General features: G+C 48.2%; 1 protein-coding gene and 3 non-coding genes across 6 annotated transcripts in view; 2 read left to right on the top strand and 2 right to left on the bottom strand.

Annotated features, from left to right (window-relative positions):
* The first annotated feature begins 5,693 nt into the window (after positions 1–5,693).
* On the top strand, positions 5,694–5,783 carry TRNAY-GUA (transfer RNA tyrosine (anticodon GUA)). Its single transcript is given in 2 exon segments — positions 5,694–5,730; positions 5,748–5,783. It is a non-coding gene; the product is annotated as a tRNA-Tyr (tRNA).
* A 4,756-nt stretch (positions 5,784–10,539) lies between these two features.
* Positions 10,540–10,703, bottom strand: LOC131753874 (U1 spliceosomal RNA). The gene has a single exon (XR_009334943.1). It is a non-coding gene; the product is annotated as a U1 spliceosomal RNA (small nuclear RNA).
* A 6,234-nt stretch (positions 10,704–16,937) lies between these two features.
* On the top strand, positions 16,938–17,101 carry LOC131754209 (U1 spliceosomal RNA). The gene has a single exon (XR_009335239.1). It is a non-coding gene; the product is annotated as a U1 spliceosomal RNA (small nuclear RNA).
* A 2,959-nt stretch (positions 17,102–20,060) lies between these two features.
* Positions 20,061–27,571, bottom strand: part of SNX6 (sorting nexin 6) — a 55,809-nt gene continuing 48,298 nt past the window's right edge. The window contains exons 12-15 of one of the 3 annotated variants that reach the window (XM_059056531.2): positions 26,791–26,950; positions 26,625–26,710; positions 25,708–25,764; positions 20,061–21,728 (exon numbers count right to left, since the gene is read on the bottom strand). In XM_059056531.2, the coding sequence (XP_058912514.1) occupies positions 21,675–21,728; positions 25,708–25,764; positions 26,625–26,710; positions 26,791–26,950 (357 nt within the window). In that variant the 3' untranslated portion in view covers positions 20,061–21,674. Of the gene's footprint in view, positions 21,729–25,101; positions 25,164–25,707; positions 25,765–26,624; positions 26,711–26,790; positions 26,951–27,571 lie in introns of those variants that run through there. The other 2 variants (XM_067028585.1, XM_059056529.2) reach the window with 2 other exon arrangements.

The raw sequence follows: 27,571 nt of genomic DNA, 5'->3' as shown, positions 1-27,571 counted from the left end.
GTGCGCGCCGCCAGGCCCGGGCCCTTAACTTTTTCTGGAAATGCCGGAGCACGGCACTGGGACGCCCGAGGTGAGACAGGCCCAGGGCTGGTTGGGAGCCCCTTTGAAGAGAGCGGTGCACGCGCCGCCACGCCGCCCGGTGCGGCCGGGAGGACGGGGCGATCCTGCGGCGTGGCTGCGGCCGGGCCCTGGTGGTGGCCGGCATCGGGGCGGCGACTTTCAAGATGCCTGGGCCCCCGCGCTCACCTGTGGCCTCCTTTCCCCTCCCCACGCCCCTCCCCTTTCTATAGGTGGGGGACCACGGCGGTCCGCGGCCAGAACGCGGGGAAGAGGGCGAGGGGAGGGGCGTTGGCGAAATGGATGCGCCCGTGGGGAGGAGGAGGCCTGGCAGAACGAGAGGGGAACCCACAGGGAGGCGCACTGGGCAGCCGGCTGCCAACCGCCTAGCCACCCGGTGCTTTTGAAGCGCCTTTAGTTCAAAATAGTCCTTTGGCCAAAATGGCTTTTTTTGGTGTGGCACATTCTGCCACCCTTCAAAGCCGACATCGTCTTGCCTGGCTTTCGCAAGTCTCCTGTTGATCTAAGGACTGCCACTCTCAGGCCACTGTAAGACTGGATTCTCATATGCATACCCATTGGTAAGGGGTGGGAGGAGAGAGAGGTGGAGAAATTAACCATTTAAGAGCAAGACATGTCTGCAGCATATCTGGTTTCCTATATTTTTTTACCCTCAATGCTGATAGTGATCCTGACAGGATTTTAGAACCTGTATTACCCATGCTTACTCAATACGTTGATATTGAAGAGGGTGGTTCCTCCAGCTAGTATTGGAAAAGAGCAGAGAGCTACAAGGGAGATTTTAAAAAATAACTCAGGGTCTCTTAAGTGACCGTTGTGTGGCCACAAGACTTTTAGCTGATTCAGTCAAATCAGCAACTGCCAGACCAATCCTGTCCTCATTGCCAGACTGTTGAGGAGAATAACATCTGCCAACCCAGCGAATCCTCTCCACAAAGGTCGAAAGAAGTCAACATTTTTATTGAAAAGCCACTAAACCAGACTGTAATGTGCATCACAAGAAATCCACCAAAGAGATTGCAAAGACAGCATATAATTCAGCTTGGGCTGCCATAACAAAATACCACAGACTGGAGTGAGGCTTAAATAATGGAAATGTTTCTCAGTTCCAGGAGCTGTAAATCCAAGACCAAGATATTGGCAGCTTTGCTTTCTCCGGAGGCTTCCCCTTGTCTTGCAGCCATCCCTGATGTCTCTAATGAAGGACAGCAGCCATACTGAATTACAGCCCCACCTTTATGACCTCATTTAAACTTAATTACCTCCTTAAAGGCCCTGTCTCCAAATACACTCAGATGGGGTTAGGGCCTCAACATATGAATTTGGGGTGGGGGGACACAATTCATCCCATAACAAAAGGAATGTTCCCTGTTATATAAGCAGGCAGATACAATTTATTACATAGATGTTCTCAAGAACTTGTTGTCCTCAATAGGAGGACTTGACAGCACCATTTGCTACACATAGTTCGTCCTAAATTCAACTGGTAATTGGAGTGGCCATCTTTGTGCCTTTATCTAAAGAGAAATAAAACTCATATCTCCATGACAAGCAAGTGGTTACGACCTGGAGCCAGCCACCTAAGCTAAACTCCCAGAGGTAGAGGGAGATGGGGCACTACCTTCCTTAATGTTCACATTTCAAAAAGATGGTTTCAAGGCCCTCCAGACATCCTCAGGTTGTAAAACTGGCAAGAGATACATTTCGCTGTTGATAACATTTACATATATATCTCAAGCGGAGGGAGAGAACCAGTATTTGCAAATTTTCTAAGAATGAGGAAGAAATACCTTTCCCTTTTGGCACCGAGGGGAAATTCGTTTTTTCCTTCCCATTTCGTAATCACTTTCACATCACACTTGTCCCAGTGCCGATGAGCTCAAGGGAGGTCTGAACATAAGGGACTTCGGATGGTGAAACGGCAACATTATCACTCGAGGAAAGGTCCATCTCATAAAATACAACCGCAGTCTCTTGTTTCTTCCCGGGCACATGTTAAGCAATCAGGAGACTTTCTCCATACAGCATTCAAGGACGGCCTTACCAATCAGCCAGAGTGTGGCATAAGTCCCCATTTCTGGAAGGGAGTCATAAACAGGCGTGCGCCGTCACCCTATGCTTACATCTACTTCAAGTGGGGTGACCCCGTCACAGCGCAAAAAGCCTAGAGTCTGCCTACTGCTGGTATATTAGACACTCTCGCTACCCTCAAAACCTCCAGGTCAAGCAACTGGCAGATAGATCCAACAAAACCGACCACTCCTAACAGCCCTACCTAACACATCTTCCGAAGCCTCACAACCAGGACACCGGCGACCTCACATCAGCGCCGCCGATTCTTGCTCCCCACAGACGAGTTTCTTGCTTTTTCTACTACACTACTTACGTTCACGTTCATCTACAGCCCTGTCTTTTTGATACGTAAAGTCACCGAAAAATCTCCTTGATGAAACACTCTTCCAAAAACAAAAAAATCAGATCTAGTGCACAACCGCTGAGCTTAATGTAACCCAGCTAAAATTAGAAACACGAAGACACAAAAAAGAAAACCAACCGTGTTGCAGTCTATGCTTACTAACTTGATGTTTCAGAAAGAAACATAGGGCTTCCCTGGTGTCGCAGCGGTTGAAAGTCCGCCTGCCGATGCAGGGGACACGGGTTCGTGCCCCGGTCCGGGAAGATCCCACATGCCGTGGAGCGGCTGGGCCCGTGAGCCATGGCCGCTGAGCCTGCGCGTCCAGAGCCTGTGCTCTGCAACGGGAGAGACCACAACAGTGAAAGGCCCACGTACCGCAAAATAAAAATAATAACATAAGGTGAACGTAGCAACAGTTTTACTATTAAAAAAAAAAGAAACCATCTTCTGGCTATCTCCTTTCAGACAAACACGAAAATGCTCTTTTCCTTCGCCCCACATCCACGCGCCCGCCCCACTCTGCACGCACGGTCACTTCGCTCACGCCGCCTCCGCTCCCTCCGCCACTGCACGCCCCTAGTCCCGGCTTCGCCCATCAGGAGAACAACTGGGCAGCCCCTGCGTATCCACACGCAGGACGCGGAGGCCCAGGCGGAGTGGGACCAGCAGCCTCTGCGCCCTTCCTCATCTACATACGCCACGCCCCTAGCGCGACGTTCCCGGCGCCTAGTTCTTCCCCGTGGGGTACACCGGAACCAGTGTCTCGTGGCGGGGGGGCGTGTGCGCGCGGCGACGAATCGAGACCTGGAGGGGGAACCCGGGAAGACTGGAGCTCGCGGCGTGCGGCGCCCCGCAGTTGAAGGAGTGGGTCGGGGCTCGGGTCCGGTCTCGCCTTGCTTTCAGCAAAAAGAAAGTTTCAGCCCATTTTTGCCCTCTCCTGTTCGAAGTCATCTCCTAGTAATCGAAAACTCAGGAAAGGAGTCTTTGCCGGTTGACGTTAAGCTCTAAAGCCGCCTTAATAAGAAAGCGTGGTAATGTTTCTTCGTGGTGCCTTTCTAAGGAAAAGTGACCAAATTGCTTCAGGATATGTAGCCTAACCTAGTGGCGCTGCGACGAAAACCCGGCATTCTGTTGCCGAGAGAGAAAACCAGATGAAAGCGCCGAGCGGTCCTCTCCATCGCAGCCAGGCGGGGGGTCCCGGAGCGCAGTGCTCAGGGTCAGGCGCCCTTGCCCTCCGGCCTCGCCCCCTCCTGCGGCCCCAGCGCGCACACAGGGCGGCCCCCAAAGTGTCCTCAGGTCCTTTCCGATTTGGATTCCGTCAAAGAAAAACACAGGAGACAGTATTGAAAGTGGTGAAAACAGATTTGATTCAGTAAGTACTGATAACAGGGGAAAGCAATGACTGAGCTCCATTCAGAATTGGGCGAGCGGATCTGGGTGTTTTAAAGGGAGAATGAGAGGGAGGGGGCTCAGTAGGGTCAGAAGCGAAAAACTACAAAGGGTTGGTCAGTATAGACGCAGGTCTTTTGTGTTTGTCAGCGGGCAGTTACTGAAGTTAGGATGACTCAAGGCACAGAAACTGGGAGACAGAGGCCCTATCCTTCCTGATTACACTTCAAAGGAATGGCTCCCAGTTCTTGAGAGAGACACTTTGGGGTTGTAAGAGAACCATATTCACAACTGTAGGCCCTTTTCAACAAATGCTCTAAGGAGGGGAGGTCAGGCGCCTGTGTCAGGTGTTGAACTTTCTCAGGCAGGCTTGCTTTTTTTGTTGTTGTTTTTAAAAAATATTTACTTACTTAGGCTGCGCCGGGTCTTAGTTGCGGCACGCATGATCTTGTGTGTGTGTGTGTGTGTGTGTGTGTGTGTGTGTGTTACGCGGGCCTCTCACTGTTGTGGTCTCTCCCGTTGCGGAGCACAGGCTCCGGACGCGCAGGCTCAGCGGCCATGGCTCACGGGCCCAGCCGCTCCGCGGCGTGTGGGATCTTCCCAAACCGGGACACGAACCCGCGTCCCCTGCATCGGCAGGCGGATTCTCAACCACTGCGCTACCAGGGAAGCCCCACGCGTGCTCTTTTTTAGGTGCAGCATGCGGGCTTCTTAGGTGAGGCACACGGACTCCTAGTAGCGTGGGGCATGCATGCGGGATCTAGTTCCCAGACCAGGGATCGAAGCCCGGCCCTCTGCACTGGACCACCGGGGAAGTCCCTCAGGCAGGCATTTTAATGGGGGAGGAGGTCAAGCCCAGGGACAGGACCTTATGCTACTGGAGGCCAAATTGTAGTCTGGTCAAGTCTCTTAGCGCAGGAAATGGTTTGGATGGGTTGTTACCTGCGGAGACTTCTGCAGTTCTCCAGTGAAGAAATTCTCTGTTTTGTGATCACGCAAGATAACGCTGCACCTTCCCCCTGGACAAACCCTGGCTCCTGGCCCCTTCTTGGGTGGGGTTAAGAACTGAGGGTCTTGTAGACCTTTGTAAGGAGTTAAGTCTGAGTGAACCAAAAGGTTTCGAGAAGAGGAGTGGCTTGATCTAAGCACCCACCCCCATCCCGCCCCCCACCCCGCGAAAAGGAAAGAAAATCACTGTGGCTGTAAAGGTGGCAGGGCGAAAGCAAGGAGATCAACAGGAGACTTGCGAAAGCCAGGCAAGACGATGTCGGCTTTGAAGGGTGGCAGAATGTGCCACACCAAAAAAAGCCATTTTGGCCAAAGGACTATTTTGAACTAAAGGCGCTTCAAAAGCACCGGGTGGCTAGGCGGTTGGCAGCCGGCTGCCCAGTGCGCCTCCCTGTGGGTTCCCCTCTCGTTCTGCCAGGCCTCCTCCTCCCCACGGGCGCATCCATTTCGCCAACGCCCCTCCCCTCGCCCTCTTCCCCGCGTTCTGGCCGCGGACCGCCGTGGTCCCCCACCTATAGAAAGGGGAGGGGCGTGGGGAGGGGAAAGGAGGCCACAGGTGAGCGCGGGGGCCCAGGCATCTTGAAAGTCGCCGCCCCGATGCCGGCCACCACCAGGGCCCGGCCGCAGCCACGCCGCAGGATCGCCCCGTCCTCCCGGCCGCACCGGGCGGCGTGGCGGCGCGTGCACCGCTCTCTTCAAAGGGGCTCCCAACCAGCCCTGGGCCTGTCTCACCTCGGGCGTCCCAGTGCCGTGCTCCGGCATTTCCAGAAAAAGTTAAGGGCCCGGGCCTGGCGGCGCGCACCCTTCGATAGCTCAGCTGGTAGAGCGGAGGACTGTAGACCCGACACGTGTGGACATCCTTAGGTCGCTGGTTCGATTCCGGCTCGAAGGAGGTGCCCGTCGCTTTTGCGCCCTCGTGAAGGGCACCCCCCCGCCCCCCGGGGCCAAGCCCCGCCCAAGGCCCTGAGGCAGCGCAGCATCCTCTCTCCCCGGCCAGAGGCGGGAAAGCCTTTTTTGGGGGACGCCCGCACAGCCACGTGGGGGCCGTGGCCAGGGAACACGCCTGCGCCTTCCTCCCGCCCGCAGGCCACACGCCCGCCCGCAGCCCGGTTGCTCCCGCCTTAGCGCGCAGCCCCGCCGGCCCCACCGCGGCCCGCGCCCTCTCCACTTTTATTCACCCACCGCCCCCGCTCTGCTCGACACGCGCACATCCCTGCCCAACAGGTGGGCACGCAGGAGCTGCCCACCAAAAGCCCTGGAGGCCGACAAGCACACAGGCCATCACACGGTCAGGGACAACCACGGCACCCTTCCTGGAAACCCCCTCTCACTCCCGGGCTCAGTCCCCAGCTCTGCCCCCCAAAGGAAGGTCACTGTCTCTGTCTCTCCCAGTCACAGCCTTTCAATCTCCCAACCTCTCTCTCTCTCTCCTTCCCTGTCTTTCCCATGGTCTATACAGGTACAGACCCAGGGAGACAGAGAACCTTCCCAACCGTCTTAATCTATTTGTGGGGCAGAACTGCCACCCCGAGATCTTCCAAGCCACATTCTGCCACCCTCCAAGACGCTGCCAATTGTGTACCTGCGCGGAAGCCGACAGCTGAGCAAAACGCAGCAGGGCTCTCAGTGGGCCTTGACAGTGCCGATGAGAACCTTCCAGGTGTCCTGTCAGTCTGAGGACAGGGCGGGGGAGGGAGGATGGTGTGGCCCCCTGGAAACCTCAGCTTTCATATGCCTTCGCACCTATTCTGGTAGCCGCTGGAAGGGTTGAGTTCCCGCCGAAAGAGCAAAGATCGCTCACACTCTGTACAAGGGTGGGAAAACGCCCGCACCCATTCTTCTGCTACATCTGATGCATATAGATAGATGATAGGTAGATAGATAGATAGATAGATAGATAGATAGATAGATAGAAAGAAAGAAAGGGGGTGGGGTGGGAGAAAGAGAGAGAAAGGAAGATGGACAGCAAAAGCACAGGCAGAGCTCAGAGAGCCCTGAGAGCCAGGGGCAATGGGGGCTGATGGCAGGGAGCAGAAGGGTGGAGGGTGGAGTGGTGGGCAGGTGGGGAGCTGCCATCATGGAGGGGTGCTCAACTTCACCTCCTTGCACAAACCACTGGCCTGTGGCTTCTGACCAGCTGGCTACCTTTATTGGGTCCTTAAGGCTGAATTGGCGGGGCCAAGAGGAAGCTGCTGAGGCCCAAGCAGAGAGCACCCAGGAGGCAATGGGCCGGGCTTTCAGCAAGAAGGAGCAGCTTCACCTTGCGGACAGAGCCTGGTTGGGGTGGGATGTGTGGGAGCCGGCTGAGAAGAACGCCGCGGGTGGTCCTTGCCCCTCCCTTCCTGTGGGAAGGAAACGCCGGAGACTCACCGAGGGGAGTCACAGCAGAACCCCGATGGGAACGTGGCTCTCTGAAACCTCGGGGGTCCAGCGCTGCCCTCCCCTGACCCCTGAGCCCACAAGCCCTTTTCCGGTTCTGGTTCTGCCTCTCAAACCGGAGACTGCGTTTCCCCACCCGTCTTCCTCTCCTGGCAAGCTCCTATGGTTGCCCCCGCGCTGCGGTCTCAGCCCTCCTCACGGTCCCACTGCTGACTAAGATGGGCTGACCTGGAGTCTGTGGAGTCTCCGTGGGCCTGGGAGGCCGTGCCACTGCAGTCTGACAGGTGACCTTCAGGAAGAGTCTATTGCTCTGCAGCTACAGAAAGACCTCAGCCTCAAATGTCACCATCTGCAGAGACCAGCGGATGAGGACCAAAGAGAGAACCTCAGGCCTTCGTTGGATATACCCCCGACGGGATGTGGAGGTGTGGAACCCTTGGGAACCCGGCTTTGGGGGAGTGGGCGGGGTGTGTGGGTTTGGGTGACCGGCACAGGGGAGTGTGAGTCTCAGCACGGCCAACTCTTCTTGTCTGGGTGTCACAGAGAGTAGCAGGGGACCTCTGAGGCACTGCCCCTCACCCTCCAAGGGGCAGAGGTGCGGCGACACACCCAGCTGAGGGAAGGCCACTTTGGTGTGGCTTGCCGGGCCTCTGTGGGACTTTTGCTGGGTGGGTCAGCGGTCTTGGGGGGTGGGCACACACCAGGTGGGATCAGAAACGTTTGTAAGGAGTCCAACCTGGACACCTGTGCCCTCTCCCCCTCCCTCTGGACTCCAGTGCCTCTCCAGGAAGTCCGCAGAACCTTGACCTCTCTCAGGAAGCAGCCACCTCTGCCAAAGGAATCGGGGTAGGTGGGTGAAGGAGGGGAGCCAAGGCTGGATATCCATGGGCCTTGTGGAGCCCTGGATGTGCTCTCTCCTGAGAAGCCTGATGGTCCTTCTCCATCGCTCCCCAGTAAACCTCACTGCGACAGAAAGTCATTGTGGGCAGGAGGGCGGAGGGGCATATCAGCCCCCAGGGGAGGCGAGGCTCTTAGGTGGGGAAAATACAAGCCTGGAACATGCAACTGTGCCCCAAAGTAAAGGAATGTACAGTGACTGATTCGGTGGCATGTCAAGCACACAAGAGCCAATTCGAAAGGGTTCCCACTGCCAAATCAAGGTAATGATAATAACGGAATATAATCCACTGAGTAAAATAGATACAGGGCCTAACAGCAATGACACACCAGTTTTTGGTCTCTAAGTATCATTCTCCAACAAAAGGAACCAGGGCCAATAAAAGGGACCAGGGTGGGCTTCCCTGGTGGCGCGGTGGTTAAGAATCCGCCTGCTAATGCAGGGGACACGGGTTCGAGACCTGGCCCGGGCCCATCCCACATGCCCGGGCGCCACAACTCTGAAGCCCGCGCGCCGTGCTCCGCAATGAGAGAAGCCACTGCAATGAGAAGCCCGCGCAGCGCAACGAAAACCCAACGCAGCCAAAAATAAAAATAAATTTTTTTAAAAAAAAAAAAAAAAAAAAGGAACCAGGGTTCCTCGGAGACCCACTTAACCACTTCTTTGGGTTTTCATCTACATACATGTAAAAATCTGCATGTTTTCCTCCCGTTTAAAAAAATTATTTTTTAAAATTAATCGCTCTGCAAGAGCTTTCTCTAGTTGCGGCGACCGGGGGCTAGTCTTCGTTGCGGTGTGCGGGCTTCTCACTGCGGTGGCTTCTCTTGCCGCAGAGCACGGGCTCTAGGCGCGCGGGCTCAGTTGTTGTGGCTCGTGGGCTCTAGAGCACAAGCTCACTAGTTGCTCCGCGGCATGTGGGATCTGCCCCGGCCAGGGGCAATGCGTGTCCCCCGCATTGGCAAGCGGATTCTTAATCACTGCACCCCCAGGGAACTCCCCCCCGCCTCCTGTTTTATATCCATTTCGTACTCAGGCCCTGCCAGAGACCCTCAAAGGGTAAAAAGTAAAGTTTTGGCTCTCCTACAGCTTGAATCAGCAGAAGCAGTAGATGAAGAGAAGGGGCAGGTGAGAAAAATAAGGTGCTTACACTGGACTTGCATTTTTCCTGCTGTCTGTAAAAATGATCACATTCTCCTAAAGTGATAAGGAGCTGAAAGAGGCCAGGCTGGAGGCTGATGGCGTGGCCTGGTGCGTTCTCTCCCAGGGCTCAGGGACTCTGGGTTTTTGGTTTTGTCCTTAGTAGCTCTCACCCTGGGACTCACGCAAATGGTGTTCAGAGATATTGCTGCTGAAGCTGAAGAGGGAGTGTTCTGTGATTTTTCTGTACGAAGGACACAGTATTTATTCATCTTACCTGGACTCAGAACTAGAACCTGCTGGGGCACCGTTTCCGTTTTGGTTTTTTTGACACCTGAGATCCATGTGATATATAATGTGTGTGTGTGTGTGTGTGTGTGTGTGTGTGTGTGTGTGTGTATTATTTATGTGTACGCGTGTTTATGTGTATGTATGTATTATACATATCTAGGGTTTTTTGACTAAGCCCGTCGGCTTGGGGAATCGCAGTTCCCAGACCAGGGACTGCACCCAGGGCCGTGGTAGTGAAAGCACGGGGTTCTAACCACGGACAAGGAGGAAATCCCCTCCGTACTTTTTCTTTGTTTCTCTTCATTTTACTTACTAAACTAGGTGACTTACAATATGTGCTAGCTCCAGGTGTAGTAGAACTTCGGATCGTCTTTCATTATACGTTACTTCAGGATGCTGAATAAAGTTCAACGCTCTACACACACAACTTTCGTTGTTTTATATATACAGCAACTCCATATTCAATCAACCCCGTACTCCTAACTTACCTTTCTTCATAGCTTTGTTTTCCGTTTCTGTGACTGTACGGCTATTCTGTAAGTCTTGCTGGTGCGAACAGCAGTATTTCCGCAGACGCTATATCTTCCTCAGACGTAGGTTCCTGGGTTCCCCTGTCAGGCAACGCGGACGCGGCTGGTAAACTGCCACACAGAAAGACAAACCCACAGAAGACTTGTGCAAAGAAGGAAAACGGGGCTCTCAGAGAAACAAACCAAAGCTCGTTTTGAGTTCAGCGTACAGGAACACCGGCGGAATTCACAGCACAGTACTGCAAAGTATTACAACGTTACACGAGTGCTAAAGTGGGCTCACCGGCTGCTGGTAAAGCCCGTGAAGCATTCAACGCACGGAGACGCTGAGACGACAGTACAAACGACCACCGCACATAAAAACAAAAGAAACAAACCAACAAACGTCTCTACTCTTCCACCAGGTCAAACGTCAGGGGAAAGCGCGAACGCAGTCCCCCACTACCACAAATTATGCAGTCGAGTTTCCCACATTTGGGGAAATCGCAGGGGTCAGCACATCCGGAGTGCAATGAATAAGCCTCGCCCTGGGAAAACCACCTTCGTGATCATGGTATCTCCCCTGCCAGGTAAGTATGAGTTGTTCTCCCCTCCTCGCCCCACACCCTCGCGATCGCCCTCCTCTTCACGCACGCTCACTTCCCTCACGCCCTCTCCGCGCCCTCCGCCCCTGCATGCCCCTCGCTCCGGCCTCACCCACGCCGAGAACAACCTCGAGAGTCCTCGGCTGTCCACACGCAGGACGCGGAAGCCCAGCCGGTGTGGGACCAGCAGCCTCTGCGCGCCTCCATATCTGCATACGCCACGCCCCTCTCCGGAAGTCCCGCGCCTCTAGTCTTTCCCCAAGCCCGCTGAGGACGGCAGGGAGACCGCCGGAGGGATCTGCCCAGAGTCTTCGACTTAGAATGAACATTAGGTTCTCGTTTAAAGTTAGGTGGAGGGGTTTCACTTTTCGCACCGTCTATGTCTAACCTTTTCCCCAGTGGGAAATCGCTACGTTTGGGGGCAGTTAGCCCTCAGGCGGCTTTCTAGTCTGTTACTTTCTCTTTGGCCTGAGGAGCTTAGGGCAGGTTTCCTAGACCTCCAGGTTTCTCTAGATAGGACGCATTGACGATGTTAAGTGAAAAAAATAAAGTGCACGCATATATGTAGTATGCTACCCTTTGTCTATGAAAAATGTGAAAAAAAGAAAATTATACACCGTCTGTCAAAAAGAAACCCAGGAGTGTTAAACCAGAACTGATGAAATTGCCTATATGGGTGAGTGCAAGGAGAGAGTGAGAGTTTTCTCAGCGTACCTTTCTATGTAATTATTTGGGGAACCCTGTTAACATGTTGGATATGTTTTTAAAACACGGGGGGGGGGGGGGAAACTTCCCTCGTGGTCCAACGGGTAAGACTCCGCACTTCCAATGCAGGGGGCCGGGGTTCGGTCCCTGGTCACGGAACTAGACCCTGCATGCGTGCCGCAACTAAGGGGTCACATGCCGCAACTAAAGATCCCACAGGCCACAACTAAAGATCCCACGTGCCTCAACTAAGACCCGGCACAGCCAAAATAAAGGAAGGAAGGAGGAAGGAAAGAAAGAAAAACTGCTGCTTAAAAAAAAAAAAAAAAAAAACACAGGGGGAGTACTTCCCTGGTGGCGCGATGGTTAAGAATCCTCCTGCCAATGCAGGGGACACGGGTTCGAGCCCTAGGTCCGGGAAGATCTCACAGGCCGCGCGGGGCAACTAAGCCCGAGCGCCGCAACTACTTCTGAGCCTGCGCTCTAGAGGCCGCGAGCCACAACTACTGAAGTCCGCCCGCTCAGAGCCAGGGCTCCGCAGCAAGAGAAGCCACCGCAATGAGAAGCCCGCGCACCGCAACGAACAGTAGCCGCCGCTTGCCGCGACGAAAGAAAGCCCACGCGCAGCGACGAAGACCCAGCGCAGCCAAAGATAAATAACATTTTTTTAAAAGATACAGGGGGAAAAGACCCTAAAATTGGATATAAGTACAAATGAACCTAACTGTATCTCAGATGACTAGTGTAACCGCACTGGAGTAGAAATAACCAACCGAAATGACTTTTGAACACAGTACGTTGGCCACAACCGTTTTCAACTCTAAAGACAAGAACTGCCAATACTGAAGTGTCCCCTAGTAGGTTGGTATTTCATAGCTATGTGGTCGTAACAGTTTTGTACCAATGCTGTTGTGTTGTAGGATTGAGCTAATGAGTAAATGGAGGCTGGGAGTCATGGTTCTCACTGTTGAAAGGGAGATACAAATACAGAATGGAGGAGGGCGAGGAGGAACCATGTGGTGTTAAGTTGAAAATTGGAATTGAACATATATCAGTATAGGCCCATTATTATTTGTTTTAATTAATTAATTTATTTTTGGCTGCATTGGGTCTTCGTTGCTGCGCGCCGGCTTTCTCTAACTGCGGCGAGAGTGGGGGCTACTCTTCATTGAGGTGAGCGGGCTTCACATCGCGGTGGCTTCTCTTGTTGCGGAGCACTAGCTCTAAGCGCGCGGGCTTCAGTAGTTGTGGCACGCAGGCTTTAGTAGTTGTGGCTCGCGGGCCCAGTAGTTGTGGCTCGCGGGCTCAGTAGTTGTGGCTCACGGGCTCAGTAGTTGTGGCTCGCGGGCTCTAGAGCGCAGGCTCAGTAGGTGTGGCGCAAGAGCTTAGTCGCTGCGAGGCATGTGGGATCTTCCCGGACCAGGGCTCGAGCCCGTGTACCCTGAAGTGGCAGGCGGATTCTTGACCACTGTGCCACCAGGGAAGTACCTGGGCCGCCTTTTTTTGTTTTGTTTTAACATCTTTATTGGAGTATAGTCGCTTTACAGTGGTGTGTTAGTTTCTGCTGTATAACGAAGTGAATCAGCTGTACATATACATATATCCCCGTATCTCCTCCCTCTTGCGTCTCCCTCCCACCCTCCCTATCCCACCCCTCTAGGTGGACACAAAGCACCGAGGTGATCTCCCCGTGCGATGCGGCTGCTTCCCACTAGCTATCTATTTTACTTTTGGTGGTGTATATATGTCCATGCCACTCTCTCACTTCGTCCCAGCTTACCCTCCCCCTCCCCATGTCCTCAAGTCCAGGGTCTACGTCTGCGTCATTATTCCTGCCCCTTCCCCCCCTTTTTTAAAACTTTGTGTCCCCACTTGGGGGGATTTAGTGAGGTGTTTTTGCGGTACGCGGGCCTCTCACTGTTGTGGCCTCTCCCACTGCGGAGCACAGGCTCCGGAGGCACAGGCCCAGTGGCACCGCGGCATGCGGGATCCTCGGACCGGGGCACGAACCCGCGTCCCCTGCATCGGCAGGCGGACTCTCGACCACTGCGCCACCAGGGAAGCCCCCATTATTTTTAATAGATATAGATATGTGTAGGGAAACCCACTGTCCTGATCTTGCTTTCTAAATGTCATTCTCCACTGAAAAGAACCAGGGCTCTTTGGAGAAGCAGATGATTTTCAGGAGTCAGGGAAGGTACAAGATGAGCCTGGACTATCTTGTGCCAGAAAATGCTCCGAAACTTATATGGACATGTCAGAAGGACACAGTAGCCAACCTGAAGGGTCTTTCATAGGCCCAGTATGAGAACAACCAAACATCAAAATAAATGAAAACAGTCATGGATTATAAACGACTAAACACAACCATGAGTTCATGTTGATTACATAGGGAAGGAAGGAAAATTCTTCCTTACAACAGAATGCCAACTAAGAAATGTAGAATGGATGACAGAATCAGAAAATCAACATTTGGCAACCATAATGCAAGTCAACAGTGGATACTAAAAACTATTGGGTTAAGGTTTTGTGATGGATATTTACATACCCTCAATTATCTCCACACAAATTACTTAATAATTACAAGGGGCAAACCTGGTGAACACCCCCAGTGGCAGAGGGTTGCAATACTGGCCCCGGTACCATGTTCTTCTGCAGCACCCTCCCATGTTGACTCTGGGCTTGGCTATGTGACTTGCTTTGGCTAATGGAACATTAGTAAATGCGATGGAAGCAGAAGACTGAAAAACAGTTGCTCGTTGGGAGTTGCTCTCACTTGCTGTCCTGAGACCACCATGAGAAGAAGCCTGACTTAGCCTACTGGAGGATGAAATTATGGGAGTGAAGATGAATCATGTCAACCGAGGGCCCTCAGACTGACCCGCCCCACTGTCCCACGAGCTGACTGCAGCTGCACAAGCGGTCCTACATCAGAGCCGCAGAACTGCCCGGCTCAGCCCAGCTGCAGTTGCTGACGCAAAGAATGGTGAGCAAATAACATGGTCACTATTTTAAATCACTAAGCTTTAGGGTAGTTTGTTACACGGCAGTGGATAACTGATACACCACCTTAACCAAGTAATCAATGTTAACACCACCAATAACTGAACAAACTGACTTCGCGTGCCTGCAGTGTGATGCCCAGAGGAGGACACTGGATTAATCTGATAGGGCTGTCATAATAAAGTACCACAATCTGGGTGGTTTAAAACAACGGAGATTTATTTTTCTCACAGTTCTGGAAGCTACAAGTCCAAACTCAAGGAGTCAGCAGGGCCATGCTCCCTCTGAGAGTCTGGGTAGAACCTTTCCTTGCTTCTTCCTCGCTTCTAGTGGTGACAGTCGATCCTTAACTTGCAGCTACATCACTCCAGTCTGTGCTTTGTTGTCACATGGCGTTATCCCTACGTGTCTCGGTCCTTACATGGCATTTTCCTCTTATAAGGACGATGTTCATATTGGATTAGGGCCCACTCTACTGACCTCACCTTAACTTGATTGTATGTGCAAAGATTCTATTTCCCAATAAGGTCGCATTCATAGGTACCAGGGGTTAGGATTTCAGCATTTTTTTTCGGGGTGGGGGGAGGGACATAAGTCAACATGTAAACAGATACAGTACCATTTATGTCGTCTACGTGTCAAAAATGCACACTTGAATGTAATTATGAGGAAATACAAGACAACCTAAAAACCAAGGATAGTCTACAAAATAACTGGCCTGTAATTTTCAAAAATGCCTGCATAATGAAATAAAACGATGGGCCTGGGGATTATTTCAGATTAAAATGGGTTAAAGAGACAGGATACAGAATGCAACATGTGATTTTGAATTTTCCTTTGCTATAAAGGACATTCTTGAGACAATTGACAGAAATGGAGTAACGTTTCTAGAGTAAATAATAATATCGCATCCATGTTAATTTCTTGATTTTTGTAATTATCCTGGGGTTAGATAAGAAAATGCTCTATTTTTAGGAAACACACACTAAGAAAGGAAACTTCCTGAGACAACCAGTAATCAAAAAAGGGTGCTTGGGACTTCCCTGGCGGTCCAGCGGTGTGGTTAAGCCTCCCCGCTTCCACTGCAGCTGGGCGTGGGTTCCATCCCTGGTTGGGGAACTAAGATCCCGCATGCCCCACGGCGCAGCCAAAAAAGAAAAAAGGGTGCTACAATACGTTTCCTCTGATCTTTTCGCAGTTAGGACCTCAGGAAACCTTCCCTGACCCTATAGTGTCCAGTCCTGTGTCTAGCCTCGCTTTGCTCCGTAGCACCGACCACAGTAGTATAATGCAGCCCAAGGTCCACTGGAAGTCGACACACAATAGTTGAACCATTTTGTTCACGTCTGGGGAGGATCCACTTGATCTCGAGAAAGAATCTTCATGTATGGAAGAGGAAAAGACAAATCCAGGCGGCTGAAAGAGGCAGCCTAGTCCCTCAGGACGAAAACGTGACATTTCCGTGCATTCGATTTTCGGAAAGCATTCAACACCCGTTCCCGGCCCACACATCTACCCCTTGCAGGAACGCTTTGCCCTGATAGTCTCTGTTGGCTTTTCTTTGCTGCTGCAAGATTCGATTACTACACAATCTGAACGAAAGATCATGGATGAGGACTAAAACAATTTCACGTTAAACTGACGACGAAACTCTGATCTTACTATTTAACATTCGATTGACATATTCTGTTCCGTGTCATTTTCACTGAAAGGAAGGTGAGACCACACCCGAGCTCCGACCTGCTCCTGAACTGCAGGGCGCCGGGCGCCGCGAGCTCCTGTCTTCCCGGGTCTCCCCTCCAGGTCCCGACTCGTCGCCGCTCGCCCACGCCCTCCCTCCGGAGACACCGGCGTATCTCGGTCGGGAATTAGTAGGTCCGTATCTCCCGCGGGAAAGAACGGGGCGCCGAAAAGGTCCCGGCAGGGGCGTGGCGTGTGTAGATGAGGAGGTGCACAGAGGCTGCTGGTCCCACTCCGCCTGGGTCCCATCTAGAGAAACCTGGAGGTCAAGGAAACCTGCCCTAGGCTCCTCGAGGCCACACAAGCCAAAGAGAAAGTAACAGACTAGAAAGCCGCCTGAGGGCTAACTGCCCCCAAACGTAGCGATTTCCCACTGGGGAAAAGGTTAGACATAGACGGTGCGAAAAGTGAAACCCCTCCACCTAACTTTAAACGAGAACCTAATGTTCATTCTAAGTCGAAGACTCTGGGCAGATCCCTCCGGCGGTCTCCCTGCCGTCCTCAGCGGGCTTGGGGAAAGACTAGAGGCGCGGGACTTCCGGAGAGGGGCGTGGCGTATGCAGATATGGAGGCGCGCAGAAGCTGCTGGTCCCACACCGGCTGGGCTTCCGCGTCCTGCGTGTGGACAGCCGAGGACTCTCGAGGTTGTTCCCGGGGTGGGTGAGGCCGGAGCGAGGGGCATGCAGGGGCGGAGGGCGCGGAGAGGGCGTGAGGGAAGTGAGCGTGCGTGAAGAGGAGGGCGATCGCGAGGGTGTGGGGCGAGGAGGGGAGAACAACTCATACTTACCTGGCAGGGGAGATACCATGATCACGAAGGTGGTTTTCCCAGGGCGAGGCTTATCCATTGCACTCCGGATGTGCTGACCCCTGCGATTTCCCCAAATGTGGGAAACTCGACTGCATAATTTGTGGTAGTGGGGGACTGCGTTCGCGCTTTCCCCTGACATGTTGTTCGGTTGACTAACAGACATTGAGCGCGTTCTTTGGCGAGTAAGGAGTGAACGGAGCGTTTATCGTTGCGCTTGGGGTGCTGCGGTCGGTACCCGGAGCTGCGGCCGTGACACTGCAGTAGGGTTCGCTCTCACGGCTTTGTAGAAAGACGGGCGTGTACGCTGGGCTGCATTCCAAAGTGGAGTTCCACAGCCGGTTACTGTCTGTTCAGTCGCGTAACTTTCTGCTTTGTCGCTACTGCCTGCTCTACTTACTTTGCTGTTTTAACCGGTAGTCTGAGCCTGAATGTGGTAAGTAGGGGAAGGAGCTGGGAAAGCACGCAGAGTGGCAGTGGTGGTACGTACTGTTGTTTGCGATAATATGAGCGAAAGCAGGCTATCTTAGTACGGATATCGCGTAAGGGTAAACGTCGTTACGCCGCCCTGCGATATCCGGGAAGTGGCATAGTTCTGCCAACTTTGAGAAACACCCGCAGCCATTGGGAACAAAGTTCAGAGCAGGGTGTGGGACTAAGCGGTACGAAACACTATCTGTAAAATCGATAAGTAAAGAGTGTTTACTGTGCAGAGCACATTACATTCGGTATCTTGAAGTAACGCATAACGGAGCACGATCTGAAGCTGTACACCTGAAACTGATGCAGCGTTGAGAATCCCCTCGTTTCATGAGTAGAATAAAAGAAGCACGGTGTTCCCTGAGGGCCCAGCAGTTACGACTCATTGCTTTCACTGCCTAGGCCTGTTTTCAGTCTGCGGTCGGGAAACGAGGGTTGCGCTAGCCGACGGGCACGGACAAAGGCGCACATACGAATATATATGCGCATGCACACATATGTGGGGAAGTTACTGATCTCCGGTTTAAAAACAAAAAACAAAACAGATTTTCTCAGCAGGTTTTCGCTTTGACTCCAGGTACGTTTCGAGTAGTCATACCCAGAGCGAAGCTTATTCATTGCCCTGCGGATGTTGACCGTTGTGATTTCCCCAAGTGTGGGAAAGGCAACTGCACAGTTTATGGCAGCGGGGGACTGCGTTTGTGCTGTTTTTTCGTAGGTTTACTTATTTTATTTATTTTTAAATCTTAGTTACCCTGCTGTGTATTATGTCCTCATGACTTATGAGCGGGATTTGTACCTTTTCACATGCCCTACCACAAATTTTATCCATTTCCCACAGTCTCCACCCTTGGCAACCCACCAATTTGCTCTATGTAGCTAATGTATGAAAGTGAGTTTATAGATACTATTTTCGCTGCGTTGGGTCTTCGTTATTGCGCGCGAGCCTTCTCTAGTTGTGGGGAGCGGGGGCTTCTCATTGAAGTGTTTTCCCTTGTTGCGGAGCATGGGCTCTAGGCAGGCACGTGGGCTCAGCAGTTGTGGCTCGCGGGCTCTAGCGCTCAGGCTCAGTAGTTGCGGCGCACGGGCTTAGTTGCTCCGTGGCATGTGGGATCTTCCCCGACCAGGGCTCCAACCAGGGCTCCACTTTTTCTATAACGTCATCGGGAATGTCCAAGCCCAGGGCTGGTGAGCTGATACTGATACTCTTCTATCCAGAAGCAGCAAAACACAGAATTTCACTTAATTTTTTTTTTTTTTTTTTTTTTTTTTTTTGGTGCTACGCGGGCCTCTCTCTGTTGTGTCCTCTCGCGTTGCGGAGCACAGGCTCTGGACGCGCAGGCTCAGCGGCCATGGCTCACAGGTCCAGCCGCTCCGCGGCATGTGGGATCTTCCCGGACCGGGGCACAAACCCATGTCCCCTGCATCGGCAGGCGGATTCTCAACCACTGCGCCACCAGGGAAGCCCCCTCACTTATTTTCAAAAATAAATTCATTTATTTATTTTTGGCTGCGTCGGGTCGTCGTTGCTGCACGCGGGCTTTCTCTAGTTGCAGCGAGCGGGGGCTTCTCATTGCGGTGGCTTCTCTTGTTGGGCAGCACCGGCTCTAGGCGCGCGGGCTCCGTAGTTGCGGCGCTCGGGCTTAGTTGCTCCGCAGCAGGTGCGATCTTCCCGGTCCAGGGCTCGAACCCGTGTCCCCTGCCTTGGCTGGCGGATTCTGAACCACTGCGCCACCGGGGAAGACCCTCACTTCTTATCTCGGCAGTTTTCCTTTTAAACACCCCCTCCCCACCGGAAGAAAAACTTCATTTTGACCTCAACTTACATAGTTGTACTACGTAACATTAAGAATATTGTATACACTTTCTCACCCAGTTGGAGACTCACTGACCTACAGGTAGGCTTGACACACTTTCTTTCTTCTCACAAATTTCCTCTCCTGCCATCCTCCACTCTCACCGCATCAACTCCTAATCCCTCAGTCCCTTGCTTCCCACCGCAACCAACGCTGACTCCCCAGGCCATTCCCACAGCCTGGGTTGCTCCTCCTCCTCCGTCTCAGAGCATAAAGCACCATGCGAGGGAAACCCCAGACTGTCCATTGCTGGCTTGACTCTGCCACTAGGCGTCTTCCCGTCGCACCTTTGAGGCCCTCAGGCAGGAGATGGTTAAGAAGTTTTATGAATGCCACAACTCACCAGGGCTGGCTATTTTTATCAGGGACTAGCAGTGAGCTATGGAATAAACCTTTCAATTGTTCTGGACGTACAAAGTAAATCTCTCCCGTATGACCTCGACGGAGTAACACACATTCTTTCCCTTATCTGTACGTTTTGTTAGTGAGAAGACCCTCGGACAGTCATCAACTCATTAATACATGTGTTTAGCAAGCACCCCTCACCTCCCCACACTCACGTGCAGCACACAATTGCTGCTTCCTGTCTACGCCCACCCCGTCAGTAAACCAAAGGGCCAAGGGATGTACTTTCCACTGTACTTCTTTCCCAGAAAAAGGCCACCTCGGTAGAAACACATTAGCTGACGGATGTGTGAAAAACTGTGTACCTTTTTGCTCTGAACTTGCTAGTTTTTTAGCATTTACACAGGATCTTCACATTTCCAAAGCACTGTACCAACATTTATTAATCCTCACAACACCCCTGTGAGGTAGGTCAATATGTCTTTTATGGTAGAGGTCGAGTGAACCTTGTGGTCTGAGGCCACAAGGGCAGCCACTGAAGGGACTGCTCCCGAATCCAGAAGCTACGGCCCTCCACCCCACGTTCATCCACTGGTGGGCATCGCAGGGGCATATTCTCACCAGTGAAGGGGACATGGAGGACAAAACAATCTCTCAAGCAACACAAACATCAACAGTTCAAACGCACTGAGGAACGTCAATAAGAGAGAAACACTGACCCAGCACACCAGTGAGGCAAGAGACATGCAGCAGAAAAGGCTGGAATCATAGCGACTAGTCCTGAGAACCAGGCAGGTGTTCTTAAAAACGGTTTGGGAAAACAAACTAGGAACGCGGTGGAAGGGTGACCAACCCAAATGCCTGTGGTTTCCACATGGGAAACAACTTAGAGAGTGTGGAAAAATCCAACCACGCAATCTAATTTTAAACTAGGAATAACAATGTTCGTTCACATTAGAAAGGCCAATAATATCTGTAATGTAGCTACTGACAGTATCCTTTTTGTACTGCAACTTTTATTCCAAATATTCTAACTTTCCCCCACTGACAAGTGTTGTTCCCTGTAGCACGCCTCTTTCTCTCTACATACCAGTCTATACACTGGTGTATGTTGCACGGTTAATTAGCTGAACTAGGGGTGGAATCCTGGAAAGCACACAGACCATACTCTCTGTTCCTGTTTTAGAAACAGCTGTCTAACCTGTCTCTGCCCAATTCCATCTTATATGAAGTGCTAAAAGCACAAAGAGAAGTTCATTCTTTTGTAAAGTGGTGAACTTGGTTCGATACGCCATTTTAAAAGAAATAAGAAACTAAGACCTGCACTGTAAAAGCATAATATAGGAGTAGATTATAGCTACTCCAAATTTTAGAGTGACCAGAGTTAAAAACTATTACTGTTATCACTGTTTATTTGACAATAGTTCGTTTAGTCTACAAGTTTAAGGCAAACATACTAATGCATTTGCTTTTCTTCAGAAATCATACTTATAAAGATTATGTAAAGTGTGTCCCAAAACTTCTAAGAAACGTTCATTAATTAAAAATAAGTCTCATTAAGATGCTTTACCAGGATACAAGAGTGAACTAAGGAGGTGTACAATGTTTTTTTAAAACAAAATTCAAAAAAGGTAACGGCAATCCTTATCTTGTTTACAGAATGTATTTTGAAAGGGTTAAACTTCAGAAATTACTTAAAGGTAAATAAGATTGGCAGCCATAAGGAATACTATTCATAAAATAAACATAGTTCTAGAGGCTACTTTAAAAAAGGCAGTACTTTGGGCTTCTGAAGAGGAGGAGGGCGCGATGATCATCAACTGTCCGCGTCGCAGGCGCGCAGGTCCCATCGTGCAGCCCACAGCACCCGAGGGCGGCACCGCGCCATTGTTTCTCAGAAAAAGGGAGAGTAGATGCACTTTGTCAGCTGTTTCTTTTGTTTCCAGTGAGCAGTAAATGTCTAGCATCATTAAGAAAAAAAATAAAATCTGATGGAAGGCAGCCCTTTTTAACTGGAAGCAGAGTGTGGCTTATGTGTCTCCATTTAACACTGCCAGGCAGTTCTGCAGCAACTGTAGGTTACCCTAAAAAGGGAGGGAAAATAAATGAAGTTCAAACAGTGTGAAAGACTCTTACTGAAAATATACAGTATGAGAAATCACATAACTTTACATTTAAGATATCAGGATTTTGAAGTCATTTATTATATACAAATAAAGGTTTAAAGATGTAAAATTACAGAATTTGTTCCATGCACAATATTTTCCACATACCAGATTGTTCAGTAAATTTCCATCTAGACCAATATTAATATTTGGCATGCTCTAGTGAGAGTTATAAAATATGCCCTTTGTATGCAGATTAAACCACTGAGTATGTTCTGATTTTAAGACAGATTCTTATCACATTCCTTTACCATTAAAATATAGCATTAGATTTATAGCACCTTTCATAAAAATAGTAAGATTACATACAGAAGTATTCTATAAAATTCATACCTAAATGCCCATTTGTAAAACATGTGAACTGGCATCCACATTTAGAGACATATAAAGGCAAATTTAAGTATATTTAGGTTACATTAATATATAAACAGGAATGAAGGAAAACCTCCTCCTTAGAGTAGAAAGTCAACTAAAATGTATAAAAGAATGATGGAATTAGAAAATGACCATTTGGCGATCATCATCATCATAATTGACTCAAGCAAAAATCATGAATGGACGCCAAAAGCAGTATGGGACTAAAATGCCAATACTGTAGCCATAAGCTATGTGCAGCTGCATAATTAAAATTTCTGTTAATTAAAATTAAATAAAAACTTAGTTCCTCAGTTGCATTACTCACATTTCAAGTCTTCAATAGCCACACATGACTAGTGCCAACCACACTGGACAGTGCTGATTACAGAATATTCCCACCATGGCACAAAGTTTTATTGGTCGGTGCTGGTTAAGTGATGGGGTATTTAACAGTCTCGGGTACCTCCCCAAAGAATACTTCTTAATCTAAAGTATAAAATATCAACTGCCACTGTGAAGCCTGCAGACATCACTTTAAGCAAATGATCAAAGTTGTACATTGCCAGTAAGGCAACTGATCAATAGCATGTGCCTCCTCCTGTGTGATGCACCAAGAAGATCTGACATCACTTCTGGATGGAATTCCCGTCCAAAGTGCACAACCTAAATCCACTAATTAGACAAACCCAAAGTGAGGGGCATTCTATAGGCCTGTGCTTTAACAGTGTCCAACGTTATGAAATACAAAGATTCAGCAACTTTTCCAGATTACAGAAGTCTAAGAAGACACGTGCACTGAATGCAACACATTCTCTTGAATTTCCTTTTGCCATTAGGACATTATTGGGACAACTGGGGAAATGTGAATAAAGGCCTCTGGATTAGATAACAGAATTATGTTGATATAAATTTCCTCAACTTTATAACTGTACTGAGTATTTAATTACTTGAGTTTAGGAAATTCACACTTAAATGTATAAGAGGGAAGCAGCATCATATCTGCAGCTTATTCATATGGTTTAAGACAAAAACAGGTGTGTATAGGGGTGTGTGTGAGAGTATGAGTGTGTGTGTGTGTGTAAAGAGAAACGGGGAGGAAGGGAGGGAAAAGGACAAAACAGATGCGATAATATGCACATTTGGGGAATCTGGGTTAAGAGTATCCAGGAATTCTTTGTACTTTCCTTGCAATGTTCCTGAAAATCTAAAATTAAGTGACAAATAAACATCAAACATTTTTAGGTGTTCAAGTTACTGTCAATTTTTGGCCAGTATAAGAACAGAACTGTGACAAATGACTTTGAGCCTGTCTATAGTTATGAAATTACCTTCTTAGATATACTTCTCACAGGTATATTCCTCAAGTGGGACCACTGAGTCACAGGATGCACATTCTGCAGGCTGACACTTGCCAAACTGCCCTGTCAAAGGTGGACCTAACTCTGCAACTACAACGGGGTACACAGGGACTCACATCACACCCTCACAGTCGGCTCATCACTTTTTTTTTAAACTGCCCTTATCACACATTTTTTACTTCCTTAATAAAGAATCTGAGCCTATTTTCTTTTTTTTTGAGCCTATTTTCAAGGACACAAAAGTGACCTAACTACCTAGGTTAACTAGATTTCAATTATGTGGCAAAGACATATATACCAGTTACAATAAATAAAATCCAAAGTAGTTTCAAACCATCTTGCTGTACATTTAACTATTATCTACTCTTTTTGGAATAATTTATGTGGATCCTGGGACCAAAATGTGACTTGTTCAGATTTACAAAGTCATTAAGAAATCTCAGACAACAGAGTAGAGTTGCCCAACCTCAGCACTCCCGACATTTGGGCTGTGCAATCCTTCCTCGTGGGGGCTGTCCGTGTATCGTAGGATGTTGAGCAGCACTCCTGGCCTCTACCCACTACACACCAGCAGTGACCCCCCCACCCCCAGATGCAACAACCACAAATGTCTCCAGAAATTGCTAAATGTCTCCTGGGGGGCAAAATCACCACCAGTTAAGAACCACTGGACTAGAAGAGCTATCAGAAATTTGAACACAGAGAACACATTTCAGGAAGAATTTGAAAAAGTACAGAATCTGGAAACCAGAGGCTGACATCAATCTAAAGCAGGGTCAGCAAACGTTTTTTGTAAAGGGTTATTAAACAGTAAACATTTTAGACTTTGAGAGACATTTGGTCTCTGTTTCAACTACTCAACTTTGCTGTAGTAGCATGAAAGCAATCATAGACAAAGCATAAGTGAATAAACTTAAGCAAATATGCTTGGCTGTATTCCAATAAACCTTAATAGGTTAAATTTGAGTTTCATACAATTATCACATGTCATGAAATATTATTCTTTTGATCTTTTTATAATCATTTAAAAATATGAATGCCATTCCTGGCTCACAGGCTGTACAAAATAGGTTGTAGTTTGTCAACCCCTCCTTAATCTATAACAAAATCCTTGATAGTTTATAACCTCTTTAAAAAGAACAAAAACAGTGAGCACTGGAAAACAACACAGGCTCAATAAGAATAAATTATGCCAGGCTTATCAAAACATTTTCATTTTTTTCCTTTTTTTTGGGCCACACTGCATGGCATGCGGGATCTTAGTTCCCCGATCAGGGATCGAACCCACGCCCCCTGAAGGGGAAATGCAGAGTCTTAACCATTGGACCACCAGGGAGGTCCACGCATTTTCTTCTGACAGGGTTATTAGCCCAGCAAATCAGACAATGTATATCTTGATTTTAATGAGTAACTTGATACTCCTTATGTCCTTCACAGATAAAATGGGAAAAATAATGGTTAATAGTATAAAAGAATTTGTAACTATCCAAATAAATATAACCAAAGAATATTAATTAATAAGTTAATATCAATTAGTATAGAAAGAAAGGAACTAAACTTTTTTTGGTGCCACTTACTTTCAAAAGGTAGGTTAACAAATATTGATTCCTTTAATCCTGATCAACCTTTTAAATCAAAACTTAGATGAAGACAAAAAAGGGAGTTCATACAAATTACAAATGTCCATCACTTGACAGGATAAACTAGTATAATAGTCAAATACTATATGATCAAACCCAAGTTTCCAAAAGATCTCAATGCGCTGGGCTAAGACGAGCAAGCTTAAATTTAAAGACATAAACGTGGCCTGCAATTACATTTTATAAATAAGTGCTCAATAAATGAAAAAGTTCTAGAGAGCCACTGTACAACAACACGAATATACTTAATACTACTTAACTGTACACTTAAAAATGGTTAAGATGGTAAATTTTGTTATGTGTTACCACAAAAATAATTACTAAAAAAATTAAACACACAACCACAGGGCGGAGGTTCAAGAAGTGACTTAGAAAGAGAGAAAATAAGTGTGATTATAGCCAAATCAAGCTGGTGCAATATGGCAGTTAAAAAAACCCATATCTTATATATATAAAACATGCTTGGAGGGAAGGGATAAATTAGGAATTTGGGAGTAACATACTCACTACTATATATAAAACAGATAAACAACAAGGACCTACTGTATAGCACAGGGAACTATACTCAATATTCTGTAATAACCTGTATGGGAAAAGAATCTGAAAAAGAATATATACATATATATGTATAACTGAATCACTTTGCTGTACACTGAAACCAACACATTGTAAATCAACTATACTTCAATAAAAAATAAATTAGTTAAAAAAAAATAGAATAAAACATGCTGTAAGAAGAAATGTGAACAATAATCATTCTATGTATGTAAATGTGTTTCCATTTTCAGGTATAATGTTTTAAAAGAGCAATGACAGTAGGGCAATAATACAATAAAAATCTTGTTGAGGTGTATGGGATGAAAAATATTTAGCCAAAGGATGTCTGGCATGGAGAAGAGAAGATATATCGAGAATATGAAGGATTTAAATATCTGAAGGGTAAACTGTGAAAGAGGAATTAAACTTATGTCAAAGTTACACAGAAGTAAATTCGTGCTCATTAGAGTATACAAAAAATCTCAGTGTAGTTTTTTTTTTTTTCAGTGTAGTTTTAAGCTTTAATAACTTTAGACTTATAAATGGTATAAATTTATCATGAAATACCATGTAAAAGTTTTTTAAAATTTCTTTAATGTTTATAGTTTGGGGAATTTTGAATACATTTAAAATTTTCAGTCCCTTTGAAGATGGCAAATGTTAAATAAAATTTTAAGTGATGTAAGATTTTTTTTTTAACAACTAGTCAAAAAATGATACTGTTTTTCCATATTAGGTACTAGAGTCTTGCAAAGCTGACCGTTAGAGACATTATAGATATTTTTCTTGTTTAAGTTAGATAACCTTTAAAATCCCTCTCAATCCTAAGATTCTCTATTTTTAAAATTAGTATAAAGTTTCATAACTGACTCATTTCTAAATTATAAGTCACTTAAATTATTAAATCTTTAATATGATACTACCTTTGCATGCTTCAGTTCTAACTCTGCCAGTTCCACTAAATTTTTTCTGAATGCAGCAACTCTTCTTGTCTTAAAATCTATAAGCTCTGTGAACAAAACAAATTAGGATTAACTATTTATGATAGTCTAAAACATACGTTATGATTAAAGGTTAATATAAGAGTACCTTGTTTTGCAGATTCAGATATTTTTTCAAATTTCTGACAACATAACTGTTGGGACGTTTCAGCCTGCAGAACATCTTTATTTTTTGCTCTTGCTTTATCCAGTGCTTTATTAGCATTTTCATAATCCACTAGTGACCTAGATCTTCGATACAGGAGATCCTATAAAACAGAATGCTTCATGGTAATGTATGTTGCATGTTTCTAGTAGCTGCCCGCAGCCACCGCCACCCCCATCACCAGAGCTAACACACAGTGAATGCCATGTCATTCTTCTAAATTATTTTGGTAACAGCTTTATTGAGATATAATTCAAATCACCACATAACTCACTCATTTATTTATTTTTAAAATTTATTTATTTGGTTGTGCCAGATCTTAGTTGCAGCAGGCGGGCTCCTTAGTTGCGGCTCACCAGCTCCTTAGTTGTGGCATGTGAACTCTTAGTTGTGGCATGCATGTGGGATCTAGTTCCCTGACCAGGGATTGAACCTGGGCCCCCTGCATTGGGAGCTCAGAGTCTTAACCACTGTACCACCAGGGGAGTCCCTAACTCACTCATATAAGTGCACGATTCAATGGCTTGTAGTATGCTCACAGAGTTATGTAACCAGCACTAGCCTCAATCTTAGAACATTTTCGTCACCCAAAAAGAAACCAGGTCCTTTAGCAGTCACTCTCCATTTCCTTCCACACCCCCCACCTCCAGCCATGGACAACCATGAATCTGCTTTCTGTCTCTATAGATTTGCTTATTTTGGACATTTCATTAAAAAAGGAATC

This window comes from Kogia breviceps, chromosome 3 (assembly GCF_026419965.1).
Source record: "Kogia breviceps isolate mKogBre1 chromosome 3, mKogBre1 haplotype 1, whole genome shotgun sequence".
NCBI lineage: Eukaryota > Metazoa > Chordata > Mammalia > Artiodactyla > Physeteridae > Kogia > Kogia breviceps.
The sequence above is the reverse complement of the archived record's forward strand: the minus strand, read 5'-3'. Positions and strand labels throughout refer to the sequence as shown.